Genomic DNA, 16,330 nt, shown 5'->3' with positions numbered 1-16,330 from the left:
TGGCGCAGAGCGAGGTGCCTGGCCTGCAGCGGCAGGATGTCGTGCTCCTGCGGCGGCTTGCTGGAGCCTCTATGTGTCCTTTAGAAGGGAGTCCAGGCGGCAGCACCACACATAACTGGAGATTTTATCGATGATAATACGATTGTATTTTCTCTTTGAGAAGCTTCTGAACAAGTGGACCTAGAGCAATCAATGCCCCAGGAGACAAATGCACGTATCAGGACCTTGGTATCCTCCAGAAAAAGTCCATTTGTCTAAGAGGAAGAAAGAGGCATGACATTTTACACATTAAAATTGATTATTTCATCAATAGGTTAATAGAAAACCAGGCTGTTAGCTCACTTCCTGCTTATACAGCCATACGGTAATGGGCGATCAGAGCATGAAAAATGCAAGGTGTAAAGCAGGCGAGGGAAGAGGTTTGCACCAGAGCTTTCCTCCCTGCCAGAGAGGTGCCCAGCCTAGACTCTGCCTATTTATATGTAAATGTTTGAGAAGGAGGTAAGTTGTCTGCTGAGGAGCCTGTAGCCTCTTTGGCGGCTACTACTTTCCAGAACTTGTGAAACGTGGGCCAAGAAACCAGAGCTTCATGTGTTGGGATAATTAAACACACAATTAATTCTACGAAAGCATCCGCTATACCTGAGGAAGCGGATAAATATTCATCGAACATTTCTAAACACTTGAAAGCTGTGACCAGTTTGGTCTGCTTTGTGTTGAGGTCTCGGCGTTTGCGCTGCTGGGTACCTGCAGCTAGCTCCCTTTGCCAGGTGGGATGTTACCTGGGGCAGGTACCTCGGAGGTGGTCCACAACCCTGGAGGGGGGTGGGGGAGCCTCTCCACCCGTGCAATGTTGAATTCAGACCCATCTCCTGTGGAAGGGCTGCATCACCGACCTTAAATGCCCAGTACTGCAGAGATTACGTTCCTTATTAAATTATTTGTTGGTTTTCTTAGGCGTTTGAGTTATGGCTTATTCTTTTCGTTTTAAATCAGGTAACAGCTAAGCTACAGCTTGTTTTTTTGCTTTCATCGTTAACATAAAATTTGTATCCTGAATATACGGGATGTGCTTCAGGGTTGCACTTGCTTGCTTAAACGTCCCCACTTCTCGCATGTACCTTATATCCTCCCTCCAAATAAATGGAGTTTGCACCGAAGTGCTCGAGATTCCGATCAGTAGTGCAACTCCTCGTGGGGATGACCTGGTCATCACCGCAGGTCGTGCGCTGGCCGCCAGAACTGGGCACACCCAGAGCTTACCCCGGGCCATTCGAGATTGAGTACTTGGGCTCTAGCACTACCGCAGGCAGCAGGTGAGAACAGCCAGCCTGTCGTGAGTCAGGAGTGGCTGGCGTGCGAGGGATCACTCGCCAGCCTGTACCTTGTTTCTGGATCAGTCTATGAGCCACAGGGTCACCCTGGTTCTCCGAGGTGAGCTTCAGACACACGTGTGGCAGTGCACGCACCTGCCTTCCCCAGGTGAGCTCTTCTTTCCTACCAGCGTTCAGCAGTTATCCAAGGAGGGCCTACTGGCAGGTTTGACCACTTTCTTTTCCTGGCGGTGGAGATGGAGAGGGAGGGACGGTCCGGTGTGCACGTTCTTCAGGAACGTGGGTGACTGGCCACCACCAACGGGGATGTATGTGCCCAAGGGGGGGGGCCCCCAGCCCTCCGGTCTGTGGCTGCGTCTCCAGCTACGTGGCATGAAGACTTGCACCGTAAGAACCTCCCCACTTAGCTCCTCGCTGTTTATGAAACGTCTCCTCTGCGCTGGCAGGAGCCAGGTGTCTGCAGTCCTGAGTGTATGAGCTGGGGGCACAGGTGAGATGAGAACATGTCCCTGGGGAAGCCTGCCTCAGGAGGCCGGGGACCCCAGTCACTGCACACACTGTTAAATTCGTTCTGCATTTCACTCCCAAAACCCGGGTTCCTCTGTGGGTAACTCGCTCTTTGTCTTTCTTTTCTCGGATGCTTTCGCGGGCTGAGCTGAGAGCTTGAGGCGGGCGCTCTTCGGGCTCCTCGGAGCTCCACTCAGAGCCTTCAGCGCCCCGATGGGAAGGAGGAGGCACCCCGGCCTTTGCCGGCAGCAGGATGCTGGCAGTCTTGCCGGTGCTGCCACTGTCCAGATCAGAACAGGTCTGGGGAGCAGCGTCCTCCCTGTGGGCAGCGGTGGGCGTTCGAGACCCGCCTTCTGCGACACACACGTGACCTGCTAACCACCAGGGCATCTTTTCATGTGACAGGCTCCCAGCATTTTGCCAAAAATCAAAGGGCTCGTGGCCGCTAGCCAAGGAGAAGCCGGCGTGGCACCGTTGGGGGGAGCCCCGTGTCCAACCCGCAGGGCCAGAGGGACGCATGGGCTTCCTTGCCTGGTTGTCTGATTTTGTGCAAACCTAACGACGCTGGCTGGCCGGCCCCCCCCCCGCCCCCTCCTGAGCTCCGAGGGGGACAGCGGTGGGCGGTGGGGGTGGGCGAGGGCCCGGCACGCACCCGCCTCCCGGGGACGCCCACCCGCCTCCCGGGGACGCGGCCGGGCCGGGGGCTGACGTCACAAGCTGCTTTGACATTTCTTTTCTCCCCTTTTCATTTGTTTTCTTTTCCTTTTTGTTTTCTCTCCTCCCCCCTCCCCACCCTCCCCTGCTCTCGGGATGCAGCCAAACGCAAGGCTTGGAAACTAAACCGTGTTGGTAGCCTGCGAAATATTTACAGCAGCAGCAGCACCAACACCGAAGGTAACGCCGCGCCGCCCGGAGCCGCATGCCCCTCGCTGTCCGCGGGCTCATCCCGCCGCCTCCATCTCCGTCCGTGTGCTTGCTCTCGCCATCCGTGTTCCTTTCAGCTTACTTAAATTTTGACCTTTCGCTTCAGTCCTAGAGTAGCGATGTTTAAATTACTTCAGAAACCTATTTTCTCCTCTTTTTTTTCCCCCCTCTCCCTTTATACATGCGGGCACTCAATGTAATATTTCCCAAGTTATTACAGTTTTTAAAAGTGTGAGTATCAGGTGTAATGATCTGTAGCCAAATACAATAGTGTGCCGTGACATTTAAGTAACAGTCTTAATTTGTTTTGTGGACGCATACTCCATAATGCTGTGTGCGGCTCTAATCCAGAGGCAGCCAGGCCCGGGTCATTTGCATGGGCTGCTATTGCTTGTAAATTCAGTATATTGTTGTGTTTCTAAAGGTCGCCTGGTGCCAAAGTTCACAAATTGACTTGCGTTGCTTTTTCCACCGTAGACAGCCGCCACTGCTTTTGTATAATAGCAGATTGAATTTTTCCCACCTTCATTTGAACAACACAATTATAAATTGCCTTTTTTTTTTTTATGATTACAAATGTCAAGGGTCAGCATTATTTTGATGCCAGGCAAAGGAAAACCACCGTCAGCCCAAGCGCTTGTAAGGGAGGCTGGTGTACAAGGCGTACGATGCAAAATAGGTCACAATCCAGCGATCTTGGTATAATAGGGGGACATTTTTTTTCACTTAAGTGCAAGCCAAATGGGTCAAGTAATCGCAAGCTCGTGCCCTAACACTAATTGACTTATTTGGGGATGATTATAACTGTAATATTTTTCTTAATGTCACTGTTTTCTGGGCTGTTGATTTTAGCGATTGCCAAGCGGTGGCATTAAATCTCTTGTAAATTTTAAATTGCACGCTATTTCTGTAAACAAGTCCCCCTCTTCACATCCCGATCATTAACCTTTGCTGATTTATATCACCATCCTCTTCTTCTTCCTTCCACAATTACTCCTGCCTTGCCGCTGAAAGCCCTGCTCTCAGCCAGGAGGAAAAAAAAAAAAATGAATCTGGAAAACAAAACTACATTTCCACGATGGCTCGTTAAAGTCCTATTTTTTAATCACAATTTTTTTCTCATTCTTCAAGGGGAAATTGTCATCTGGTAAGGTACCAGTGGAGCTTGACCCCCTCGGTATATCTCCTTTCAAGGCATTCATTCAGGAAAGACAAAATGAGAGGGGAAAATAATAGAATTTTAGGAACAGCAGTCTCATGCAACATCATTTTTTTGTCGTATTTTAAAGGGTGTTCAGTATACTCATTCACTCTTTTTTTAGTGTGTGTTTTTCAACTTAGGCTGCATATCATTCCTTTCCCCTGTGTCCTTCTCAGGTATGTTTTTCGTGTGTGTGTGTATGCATTTGTCACAACAAATTTGTTTATTGACTTCTGGCCTTTAAAAAAAAAAGTGATGTCTGGTTTTCCGTGTGGTCGTGTACAAAGTTTTGGGGGGCTGTAAGGAGGCAGACAGTTCCCCTGGGGACTTGCTGACGGCCCTTCCTGGAGACACCGGTGGGCTACAGCCCATGACAGGTGTGACCATGTGCAGAAGGGGAACCTTCTCAGCCTGACCGACCAGGTAATCTGCAGTATCTGCCCTGCCCAGTGCTCCTGGCTGGGGATGGACAGCGGACAGGAACGTGGGCGCCTCCCTGGAGTCCGTAAACACCAGATAACGCCCTGTTACTCGATTGCCAGCAGCTCCGGAAGGCAGTCCTGGGGACGTGGGCAAAGGCAAATCCTCCTTCCCATTTTCTCTCATTTCCGTCCGGCGTGGAGTTGTTACATCTGTGAATCTCCAGTTAAGTGACGTGATCATTCTTCATTGACTTTGGGTTTAAGGCTGTGTCTATACCCCATCTCCTCTCATATCTCTTCTGGCAGTGTGTTCCTGAATTCATGTAATTATGTAAATTACCAGAACGCCTTTCTGATCCCCAGTCTCTCGCTGTGTGATGCCATCGCATATTCTCTGTCTCTAAGAGGATCCTTTATGGAAATTCATATCCTGAGCATTCCAAGTTTTGTTTTCACCTGAGGCCTCGAGTGTTTCCACTGAATGTACCCATCCCCAGGGGGAGCATTTTGTAAAGTGACCACTTGTGTAATATGTCCGGGGTGCCCCCCAAAGCCCCAAAGCACAGCTGACTCCCGAGTCCCAGGGGGAGAGAGAACCTGAGTTTCGGGGGGTTAGGGGAGGGCACACGTCGTGAGCCAGGTGCCATCTGAGAGGTGCATCCACGTCTCCCCAGCGGTCCTCAGCGTGATCCGGGACAGGGGCACCCACGTCCCCTTTTCCAGATGCAGGGAGTGCAGCTCAGGTGTTCTGGACTTGCCTGGAGACTTGGCTTGGCAAGAGATGGGCAGGACCGGGATTTGGACCTGGTGATCTCACTCCGATGCTCTTTTTCTCCTGTGTCCTCTCTTTCCTGACCCCTGGCCTGGGTTCTTTCAGCTGATCTCCACAGTACCCCGCTGGTAGGTATCATGCTGGAGACGAGAAGTTGGGAGTTCTGGAGGCAGATTGTGCACCCCGATAGCTCAACTCCAGGACCTACTCCTGGATCCTCGTGGAAAGGGTCAGAGGATAGATGTCAGGAGTGGATAAAACAAATCACACAAAACTAATTAGGGAAGCACACACACAAGATTAGAAAACAAACCAAAATAGGCTGCCACTTTTTTCTGTCTATTTGGGTTAATTATCTCCGAAACTGAGATAGAAGCCTGATTTTTATGTATATATATTGGACTAATTTTTGCATCTCTTTTACTTCATAAAAATTCAACTCCTTGCCAAAGTTGGTGAAATTTTAGTTCCTTCGACAAGAATGAACTTTCATTTCGCCGTCTCAGAGGTTTGTGAAATGGGATGGAAGACCTACTTATGATGGGACTCTCCAGCTCATCGCTGCCTCTGAGCCCAAGGGAAGAACACCTCAGCATCAGGCAGCTGAGGCCACACTTGGGAGTGTTCACATCCATGGTCAGCGTCTCTCCGAGGAAGAACAGAGAAGGCCGAGCAGAAGGTGGACGACGTGGGAGGAAGGCCTGTCGGATTGTGTGAGCAGCAGCAGCCCAAAGTGGGCCCATGGGAAACCCATTGCCATCTCCCCCTGCACACCCAGAGTCAGGTGGGATTACCATCCCCGGTAAGATGGGGACACAGGGACTCTAACAGGACATGTGATGAAGCATAAATGGGTAAAGGACACATGTGTTGGGGAACGGGGGGGGGGGGGTGTTTCTTGGGCCTCCAGGGCCGCCCACGTTTTGTGAGCCAAACAAGCCACTTTGCACTACAGATGATGCTCACGCCCAGGTCCTGGCCAGGTTCAGTATCAGCCTGAAGTCCCCACTCAACCCTGTCTGGGGGTGCATTGCTGTGGACAGATCTTACCCCAGACACAGACCTGTGAAACCCATTTGCACGGCCTCCATGCACCACAGTGGGCCAAATGGAGAGACCCAGAGGTCCCAGGCACTGTGGGTGTGAACAAGCCCCACCTGGGGCTGCCCCTGCACCAGGTAGCCAGGACGGTCCCTGTCCACTTGAGCAGGCCTAACTGCCATCGCCTGTCCACCCCCTGAGCTCCCGGTAAGACATCTGTCTCCTTCAGCTTGAGGCCAGTAGATGACCTTGTGGGTGCTTACGCCTGAGAGTGACGAGCTTGCTGGGCTCCCAGGCCGCTGCCCTGTGTGGGTCCGGGGCGGAGGGGGAAAGGGAGGGAGGGCCTGCCAGCAGGCCAGAAACACCACACAAAGGCCCTGGCACACAGTGAGGGAAGAGAGGTTCCAGAGGAGGCCCAGGGTGCCCTGTGGGTTAGTGGGCAGTGAAGCTCCGCACGGTAGAGGTGGTCAGGAAAGGCTTCCTGGTCCCCAGAATCCTACAAGAGCCACAAGTGACCGCAGCACTGAACACTTGGTGGCATCCCACCTTGTGACTCCCAGCAACCCCCGAGGGACGTTGTGTCCTCCACATTTTACAAAAGGAGAAACTGAGGTGTGGGGAGGGGCGATCACGTGCCCCGGGAAAGCACCCCGGCAGGTGGACCAAGGCTGGGCACTTGGTGGGAGCCGCAGCCTGAACCCTGGGCTTGGGCTCCGTAGCAAGCACAGAGCACGTACGGCCTCCATCAGAGAGGTGTGGACGCCCCGCTCGGGCCGCGGCCTCCGTAGACAGCCGTCACCGCAGGGAGGGAAACGAGGCTGCTTGGCCTTCACGGGTGTGACCCACTGTTGTGTCCTGTGACCTCTGGATCCAGCCCCAACCCCAGGGCTCCATCGCACGAGGCCGCCTTCCACACTCAGACACAGGGCTCTCCACTGTGAGCACGTCAGGTACTTGCAGTCGCACTTGCATTCTCCATCAGAAATCCCGCAGACCTTGTGTTTGTGCGCGGCGGTGTGCACAGTGCTGCTGAGCCCAGACTCGAGCCAGATGTCTGGGTCTAGTTCCGGGATTCCCGCCGTACATCGGTCCCCCGTCTGCGGACTGCGGAGACGGTGCCCACTGCACAGGTGGCGCGGAGGCAGTGATCAGCATATGCAGCGGCAGGTAGCGCAGCGTCCACGCCCGCCGCTGCCCGTCCTCGTGTCGTGTCGTGTCGGAGTGCCACAGATCCTGTCATTCGAAGAAACCTCAGAGCTTGAGAAACGTTTACATGGCGAGGAGCGGAGATCCACCTGGAGGTGTAAGGGGGCATTTAAAGTCCAATCTCTTTTTTCCAGACTTTTAAAGTCCCCCCCCGCCCCCCCCCCCCCCCCCCCCGCCCAGTTCCATTCACTGTCGTCCTCAAAGGAATCGTCAAATGTGGAAATTTGGCTTTGGGAGCAGACGCCTGGAGCGGATCCCAGTCCTGCCACTTCCCAGCTGCGTGGACTCAGGTGACTTGCGCGGCCTCTCCTTCCCCTGCCTAGTTCTCTTTTTCCAGAATGGAGACAGTGAGCCCTACCTCGAAGGATAATTGAAGAAGGTCTTACTTGACCCCCACGAAGCCCTGACCAGAGAGCTGGGCCCGTGTCAGGGTGGCCACAGGGGTCACTGTTAAATTGTTATAAAGACTTATTCAATCGGAAGATAACTCCAAGAGCGCAGTCTGGGGAGAGTATCCGCGGGACCCTTTCTTTCCAGGCCTGTTGAATGAACTCGAGGGCAGAATGGGCCAAAGCAGACACTGGTCGGTGATGAACGGCGCAGATTAAGACCTGCGTATAGATGAAGATTTGAGCGTAGGAACTAATGTCAGAACTGACTTAGGGGGGCAGAGAAGGGAGGTTGCTGTCTGTCCAGCCCGCGACTTCTGAAAGGGTGACCGATACCATTGACCGTCCCCGCAGCGAGCGGTGGCTGGGCGGCCCCGGGGACCACGCGGGGAGCCTGGGAAGGGATGGATGTATCCCAGAGCATTGCTTGGGAAACCAGATAAATTACAGCAGATGCGTCTGCGTGTCCTGCTCTTAGTAAACCAAGAGCTCGGGCCCCGGGCTCTCGTGTGGTGCCCGGACTGTGAGCCAGAGTGAGCCAGAGCCAGGAACACGTTAACTTGCCCGTCTTCTCCATCCTGCAGTGTTCTCAGTTCAGGATCTGACGGTCTACTTTTCCCGGAGCTCTGTCTTGGGCACTCTGCTGATTTCCGAAATGCCTGGCACCCCAGGGCTCCGAACCAAAGCTAACAGGATGGGGTTCCGTGGTGCCTGGCTCGCAGACCGCTCGCCCAGCGCTAGTCTCTAATGTGTTTGGAAAATAAAACCTCCTTTGTGTTTCATGAGAATCTTCCCGTGACAACAGTGGTAAACATCCCTAACTTTGTGACCTCCCTCTGGGGACTCACTTCTCCGCAGAATTAATTAATTCTGCTCTTGTCCTAAATTGAGCCACAGTACAACACCTCTGTTGGACTCTGGGCTAAACAAAGATACTTACCAAATTCAGAGCTTGCAAAAATATTTACCTGAGAACCATGAGCTATGTGTGTTCATAATGGCCAGAAATAATGCGTTTTCCCCTTTCTGCTCAAAATTAACTCCTGGAGGAGGAGGGAGTGTTCTCATATGTATTCTTCAGTGGCCGTAGGTCTTGGTTTTGCACAGTTCTGGACCATATTCTTTAGACTCTCCTTCACATTTATTTTGTCCTAGGAAAAGGGGAGGAATATTGAAAATAAATAAAAACTGACTTTTTATATTATGGTTGATTTTGGCTGAAACCTTAAACACGTGTGGTTTTCATAATTGTTCAGAATACCTAAACCACATGCCTATGGTGGCACAGAACTATCTTAGTATTTTTACAAAATGCATAGCTCAAAAAATTAGCGTAAACACCCAGGGCCACGTGTGACATAAGCTTAAGTAATCTCGGAGCGTGTAGATCGTGGTCGACCCGGGGAGGCGGCATAATGGCAAATGCATCCCCTCTCTGTTTCCAACTTTGACAAAGTGATAATGGCGATGCGTAGGGTTGCGTTAGGAAGGATTCTGAGGCTGCGTCAGGCTCTTCGGGATCGGTCATGGATGTCTTTCCTGGCAAAAGAAAGGGAGGGACAGCACGCCTCTGTCATCCCAATCCAGCCTGCTGCCTCCCTCGCACTTGAAGCTCAGATCAAAGGGTGGGATGGGCAGCTGGTGGCTCCCAGGCGGCAGGTGGCCGAGCAGGAAGGGCAGGAGAGGGAACTGCTTTCCTGGAGAGGACCCCAAAATCGGAAGGATGCAAAGAAAAGACAACGTGGAGTTTCAGGCAGAAACTGGGAGAAACCCATTGCTACGTCTACTTGGTAAAGAGAAGGAAAAAAAATGTCTTGGCCAGACGTTTAAGTTCCTGTAACATGTTAGTCTGGGCACCGGATTACCGAAGACAAGTCCCAGTTCTCCACCAGCAGAAGCCCAGAGTGGAGAGGACAGCCGTCTCCCTGCAGGTCTTGGCTACTTTACTGTTGGATCACTTAGAAACGGTGACCACCTGGAAGCCCTTGGGCCCTGTGGACCCCGGACTCCTACCAGCGGCCTCTGCCAGTGGACATGTCCCTCCTTCGTGCAGAGCGTCTCATCCCTGCAGTTTAGATCACACGTCCTCATCACATGGTTGCCGCTAACTATGTCGGGAAGGACGCTTAGCCTCACGGATAGCTGAGCATCGGGGGGTCCCGGCTCCAGGTTCGTAGAGGCGCCGGGAGGACGGACTCAGACTCCCCTCCGGCCGGTGAAGACCGCTACAGCCACGCTGAGCCCTTCTCACCCCATAGGAGAAACAGATCTGGTCGACGTCCTCGCCCGTGTCACACCTGCCTCTCTCAGTGTCGAGCCACCGTGCGTCCCCTGGGCCCGAGGGCCCGGATCGCCTGGGCCTTTGCAAGAACACCGTGCGGCTTGCCCCGTTCTCCGGATCCGGCCCTGAAGACAGGCGCACGTCTGTCCAGCCATTCCCCTCTCACCCGCTCGCCCAAAACGCACCCCTTGTCCAGGCCGGCTCCTGTTGCCAACGGCTTCCAAATGTAGAACAGTTGCAGCTGCTTGGAGTCCTTTAACCCTTTGTCTGCTGAGACTCTGCAAAAATAATTGATGACTGATTGGCCCATTAACCTTTAAAAAAAAAAAAGTTTGACAGGCCAGACTTGTGTAATGAGGAGGGATTCCTCGTGAAATCAGTCTGATGGCTGAGTTGCTTGCCCCTGAGGAGGCAAAATTAGCCCCACGGGGCCTCGTCTGCATAGAAACTGGACGCAATTAGTGTAATATCCGGTGTTATTAATGTCGTTTGGAATAATTGGGCAGGTTGATTTCGACAGGTTCATGGCGCTAAAATACTATTATAGTGGACCTCTCCGCAGCTAACTGTTAAACACGGAAAACTGTTCAAATCCCTGCGAGCCCAATCACAAAACTTTATTCAACAGCTCAGCCCCGGAATGTCACGCCGCGCGACAACACAGTTCTTCATCCTGGACCGCGGGCGCGGTAGCTCCGATTTCCCCTGTCCAGGGGCTGGGGACGGGTGCGTCCAAGGCTAAGGAGCACACTCATGACATCTGTGTCATCAGGCCTTCCGGCCACCTGAGTTCTGGTTTTACAGGATGAATTAAATACAAGCCGCCGTAATTGTTGCTCAGAGTCCGTCTGTATTAGTGAAAGGAAACCACGTGAAAGGAAAAACAGCAACTGTACATTCTTGGGGTCCAAGCGCCCACTCCTTACATTTTAAATAAGGCTGATGATGAGGAATAATTCTCCATCTGTCTTTCTGACTGACTGGCCTCGCACTGCCAATTACTGTTTTTATTATTTTGTATCTAGTTGCATATAACTAAAATATCACAGTGTCCCCTCGTTATGTGACGGAATCCTCCTGGTCCATCGGTGATGTGAGTAAGGCCGGGTTGTCGGATAGAAATGCATTTCAGATCATGAGGAGGAACATATTCATGCGTAATATTCATTCCTTCGTCCATGCAGAAGAAGGGAAGATATTTGGGTCCAAAAATCTGCTGTTTACTTAATCGCTGTAAATAGTCACTGCCATCTCAAGGGCCGAGTCTAGAGATTTACTAAGTGTTGACCTAGTAGGGTGGCCACTTAGCAGGTTAGTGCCTCCCCCCAGAGTGAGACGTCTTTTATTCCCCAGGATTAGTCAGGACTGGATTTGGAAGTGACCAGAACCCAATTTAAAGAGATTTAGGCCAAAAAAGGGAGATGGATGGGCTCATGCGAGTAAGTACAGGACGGGTGGCTACAGCTGGCTAGAGGGGCCCCTGCGCCCAGGAACCTGTGGGGCATCAGGCGCTTCCTTTCCTGCTCCACCCTGCTGGTCAGCAGCCCACTCACCTGCCCGGGTGGGAGCCCCATCCGCCACCTCTTCCTTGGCACAGAGCGGGCAAAGACGTCTGCACCCGTGTGACACGTCTCGACAGGTCTCTGGTAAGAGAGGAAGGAGCATGGTGGCCCCAACCTAGGTATGGAAACCTGGAGGAGGAAACGACACCCAAGCCCCCTGCCCCTACCCCAGTGGAACAGAGCGCAGCAGCCAGGAGTGTCCCATGCTCTGATTGTCCTGGTATAGATGGGACTGTCCCTCTTCCCGGCGCTGACCAATCACCAAAGACAGCAGCTGGACAGACCTCGGCTTAGGACTGCCACATCCAGGGCGTCATGTCATAGGTGTGACAATAGCAGGGCGATGCCTTCCGCTAGCCAGTCGTCCCCTGGCATTCTCCAGACGTGACGAGCTGAGTAGAGATTGCTGAGAAATTGCTTTTAAAAGACCCACCACCAGGTCGCCTGGGTGGCTCAGCTGGTTAAGCGTCTGGCTTCAGCTCAGGTCACGATCTCAGGGTCCCGGGATGGAGCCCCACATTGGGCTCCCTGCCTCTACCTGCTGCTCTTCCTACTTGTGCACACGTGCTCGCTCGCTCACTCTCACTCTTAAGTGAATAAAATCTTTTTAAAAAATTAAAAATAAAAGACCCACCACCTTGCCCTTCTGACATCAGTAGCAAGGAAAAGTAGCAGTAAAAAGGCACTGGGAAGCAGGGAGACCCTTCCAGCCCCCGCTGGACACCCCCTGAGAGTTCCTTTCCTTTAAATGTTTGTTTTTAAGAAACAAAGAGCATCGCTGGCCACTTTACAGAGAGAAGAATAATTAAATGTTATGAGATAATGCTGATAAGATCCTAGTATTTTTTCTGACAGAGTTAGGGCTCAACAGTACTGTGTTTTATATTTATTATTCCATGCAGTAGGTTCATTACAAAGAAACAAAATATCCCTTCATGGAAATTATACGTAACATGATTAAAAACACACTTGCTCTGTAATGCTTGTTCTTATTTTGTTTTAATCTTGGGAGGCAGAGCAAAGTCATGGTGTAGATATAATTCAGTTCTGAGATTCTGAATGAATCTGTGAGGGTTAACATATTATCCTCCCTGAAAAAATAAGGCCACACAAAGACAGTAATATCTGGGGAAGCGCGTGTTGCCTTAGGCATCACCCGGACCCCCTGCGGTGACAGTGTGAGGACCACAGGTGGACCCCGTGCGCAGGTCTCAACGCCTTATTCAGGGAGCGAGGCATCCCAGCTGCCCAGCTCCTTATCAAGACATCTTCACCAGGGCCCAAAATCTAAAAAAAGGCTGAGTGGCTCCCCTTCTAGAAAGGTGCCTCTTTCCCAGGACAGCACAGGAGCTGGACCCCTCTCCTCCATGTAGCCCGGATGTTTGCGTTTCCATTTCAGCAAGGAGCCCCATCCGCATGGCCCACCTGGTGGAGGCCAGCCCAGCACCAAGGGCACCGTCATCTCTTCATTTGGGAGCCGTTGCAGGAGGCTGCGTGGGCAGGACTGGAGGGTGCACCTGCTGCTGCACCTAGGCCCAGGGCTACCACGGAAACTTCCCCAAAGAGGTCTTTGTCAGTGTTTGCACGTCGAGCTACTGCTCAGAGTGCGTCACCTTGAGGACAGGTCCTGAGGGCCAAGCTCACACCTGTCCTGTGACTGATGGGGCCTCCGTGCATGCTTCCAGACACCTTAGAAACCATACACACAAATGTCACAGTGACCACACTTGCTGTGACGCCACACTTTGGCCTCATTCATGGCTTCAGTACTTCTGTAATTCTGTGCCTTTCTGGGTTGACAAGTCATCCCACGGGTGACCAGAAAGCACGCTGTCTCAGATGAATCAGAGTTTTGAGTGTTTGCACATTGGGCTCTTCATTGGATCGTGAAATTTAAGTTGTGCTTTCCAGGGTTGCTCGGGCTACTCATCAGCCTTATCTTGCTGATCCCACACCTCTCCCCAAGGGCTCATGTCCACCAGGCTTGGGTCACAGGGTGTCTTTCATCCATTTGCTCTTCACTTTGTGGAGCCTTACTGGTTTTTTATTATAATTAGCAGACCAGCCAGGATCTCAGGGATGAGGCGTGAAACTCACTCTGGCCACTTGCACACCGTGGTTAATCCATCACCTTAAAACGCAGGGTGGGGTCTGCTCTTTACCACTCATTATGAGTGACTGCACATTCCAGTGATCTTTTTTTGTTGTTACTTTGACAATAAAGTTAATTCAGCTTTTTCGTGCTTCTTTGAATCTGTCCTTCCCCATCCCACAGATAGAAAGATATTTGCAAACAGAATTATTTAAATATGATTTGTTTTATTCTAGTGTACAGAAATGCAACTAACATTTCTTTGTATTGGTCTTACATACGTCCATTTACTAACTGTTCTTCTTATTTCTCAGAATTTCTAAATTACTTGTGGTTTCCTATGTAAATAGTCCTGCAACCCATAAATTTTGGGGGGTTTCCAGTCTTTGGATCTTTTATTTCTCTGTCCTGTCTTATTGCATTGGCCAACAGGGTTGAACACAGGCTGTTACAGGGAGCATCTTTGCCTTGAGCACCCTTTAACTGATACAGATTGTTTCTAACATTTCATCATTAAGTACAATGATGCTATGGGGTTCAATAAGTACTCTTTCCCCCAATGTAAGGGGGTTCCCTTCTATTCCTAGCTCAACAAAATATTTCAGTCAATTTATTTTTCTTATTTAAATGTTTTCCCCCTTCTGATTTGGAAGGTGCACGTTCTTTCCTTGTGGAGATTTACCCTAATCCTCTATCACGTGTGCCTGATTTGCCAAAATCCAAGGTTCATTCTTCATCCCCTTCTAGAAGAGTATGCCACCCGAGAACATGTTGGCTCTAATGTCCTCACCCCACCAGCATGTCTCTGGTACTTTCAATTGAGACATTATTCTCAGTAGTAGTATGTAACGTAATTTTTGCTTTAGATGCATGTCTCTATCTATTTACCTGTTCATCAGTCCTTCCCCAGTTCTGACCTTCTTTCTAGACACTTCTGGAGCATATCTGTTAGTAGCTTCTTTAACTAGGGTCTATTGGTAATAGGCCCTTTCCATTGCTTTTTTTTCTACACAAAATATATTCCACTCTTTACCTTCAAAAACGTTTCCCTGGGATGCCTGGGTGGCTTAGTGGTTGAGCATCTGCCTTGGGCTCAGGTCATGATCCTGGGGTCCTATGATCGAGTCCCGCACTGGGCTCCCTGCAGGGACTCTACCTATGTCTCTGCCTCTCTCTGTGTGTCTCTCAAGAATAAATAAATAAACTTTAAAAAAATAAGAAGAAGAAGGTTTTCCTGGGTCCCCTGTCTAAATTCACATTATTTTCTTCCCAGGGCTCAAGGATATTATCCCTCTGTCTTGTAGCTTGGATTGTTGTTCTTGAGACGTCCCTCATCCACAGAGCTACCATTTTTTTTAAGGGCAATCAGCCTTTTCTTGCTTTGTGTTATTAAGGGCCTTTTTAAATTTTGCTTTTCCCCAGTTTCAGAAGCTTTTTGGTGTGGTTTTCACTGCTGTGATCCTTCCTGGTACATGTTGTTTTCCATGTCTAGAGCCCCATCATTCACAGTCGTGTGAGGCTCCCACTGTTTGCCCAGCAGTAAGACATGTGTCACACCTTCCACACTCCCCATCATTTCTGTTCACAGCATTCTCAAGGCTTCGTCTGTTTGAGCCAGTCTCTCCAGGTCTGTCTCCTGGCTCTTCACTTCCCACCCCACCCCCCCAGCTCCTCCTTCACCCTCTGGGGGGCATGGGGCTTGTTTTGTTAACAGTCATAATCTGAATTTTCAAAACATCTACCTTTTTTTTTTCTGAATGGCCTGATTGATTTTCATGGTCTCCTTTTGCTCAAAAATTCAGGATTGATCTTTTTATTTCATTAAACATTTCATGCATAGTTATTTTAAATTCTGCATCTGTAATCCTTTGGATCTAAATCTACTGTCCTGTTTCCTGTGTGTTTAGTGTCCTTGGTTTTGAGTTCTCGTGTGCTTGATGTTTGTGGAATGCTTCCTTTGCAGGGAGATGCCAGGAGCCAAGGAGGCTCTGCAAACGTAGGACTGGTATCTCCTTCCTGTCCTGATTGTCGAGTGGTGGGGCAAGGAAGGGGGGGGGGTGTCTCTTGAGTTTCTCTCTCTCTCACCTTATTATGACCTTATTTGTGCCACCAAAGGTGTTTGTCCCTGAGGATGACGTTCACTTGTAGGCATGTAGCACTCAATGCTCACTGTTGTGGTTTCTTAATTCTTGGGGATTTGGGGAGAGGGAGAGGGGGTAGGCTAGAGGCTTGGAGATTAGGCCATCGGTGCAACAAGTGTGTCTTATGGGGAAGCCCTGCACATGTTTGTCTGCCATATTACAGGGCAGTATGTTTGGAAGAGGTTCTGGAAGGCCCGCCCAGGCCGGTGCACAAGTGCTCACCTGGGAGGAGTATGGCACACATTTATTGCGTGGTAAACTCTGAGGGACCCTTCCAGCTGAGCCAGAGCCAGTGAAACAGTCAAGTAAGGGCCGAAAGTAGGGGATGAAGAGCATCCTACAGAGCAGGGATATTAATAAGCAGAGTTGTAACTAATGAGGTGGCGGTGGGAAGAGGGCAAAAGTGGAATCTGGGTGATTCTGAAGGTTTATGACCAGACATAGCATTGTAACCATTA

At 50.8% G+C, this 16,330-nt stretch overlaps 1 protein-coding gene across 10 annotated transcripts in view; it reads left to right on the top strand.

Annotated features, from left to right (window-relative positions):
* Positions 1–16,330, top strand: part of AGAP1 (ArfGAP with GTPase domain, ankyrin repeat and PH domain 1) — a 530,214-nt gene that overhangs the window by 431,513 nt on the left and 82,371 nt on the right. For 5 of the 10 annotated variants that reach the window (XM_041766497.1, XM_041766496.1, XM_041766490.1 and 2 more), the window contains one exon: positions 2,658–2,735. The exons of the other annotated variants lie outside the window; for them this stretch is intronic. In XM_041766497.1, the coding sequence (XP_041622431.1) occupies positions 2,658–2,735 (78 nt within the window). The remainder of the gene's footprint in view (positions 1–2,657; positions 2,736–16,330) is intronic. 10 annotated transcript variants of the gene reach the window in all.

Source organism: Vulpes lagopus, chromosome 8, assembly GCF_018345385.1.
Source record: "Vulpes lagopus strain Blue_001 chromosome 8, ASM1834538v1, whole genome shotgun sequence".
Taxonomy (NCBI): Eukaryota; Metazoa; Chordata; class Mammalia; order Carnivora; family Canidae; genus Vulpes; species Vulpes lagopus.
Note: the sequence above shows the minus strand (reverse complement) of the source record. Positions and strands in the feature narration are given on the sequence as shown.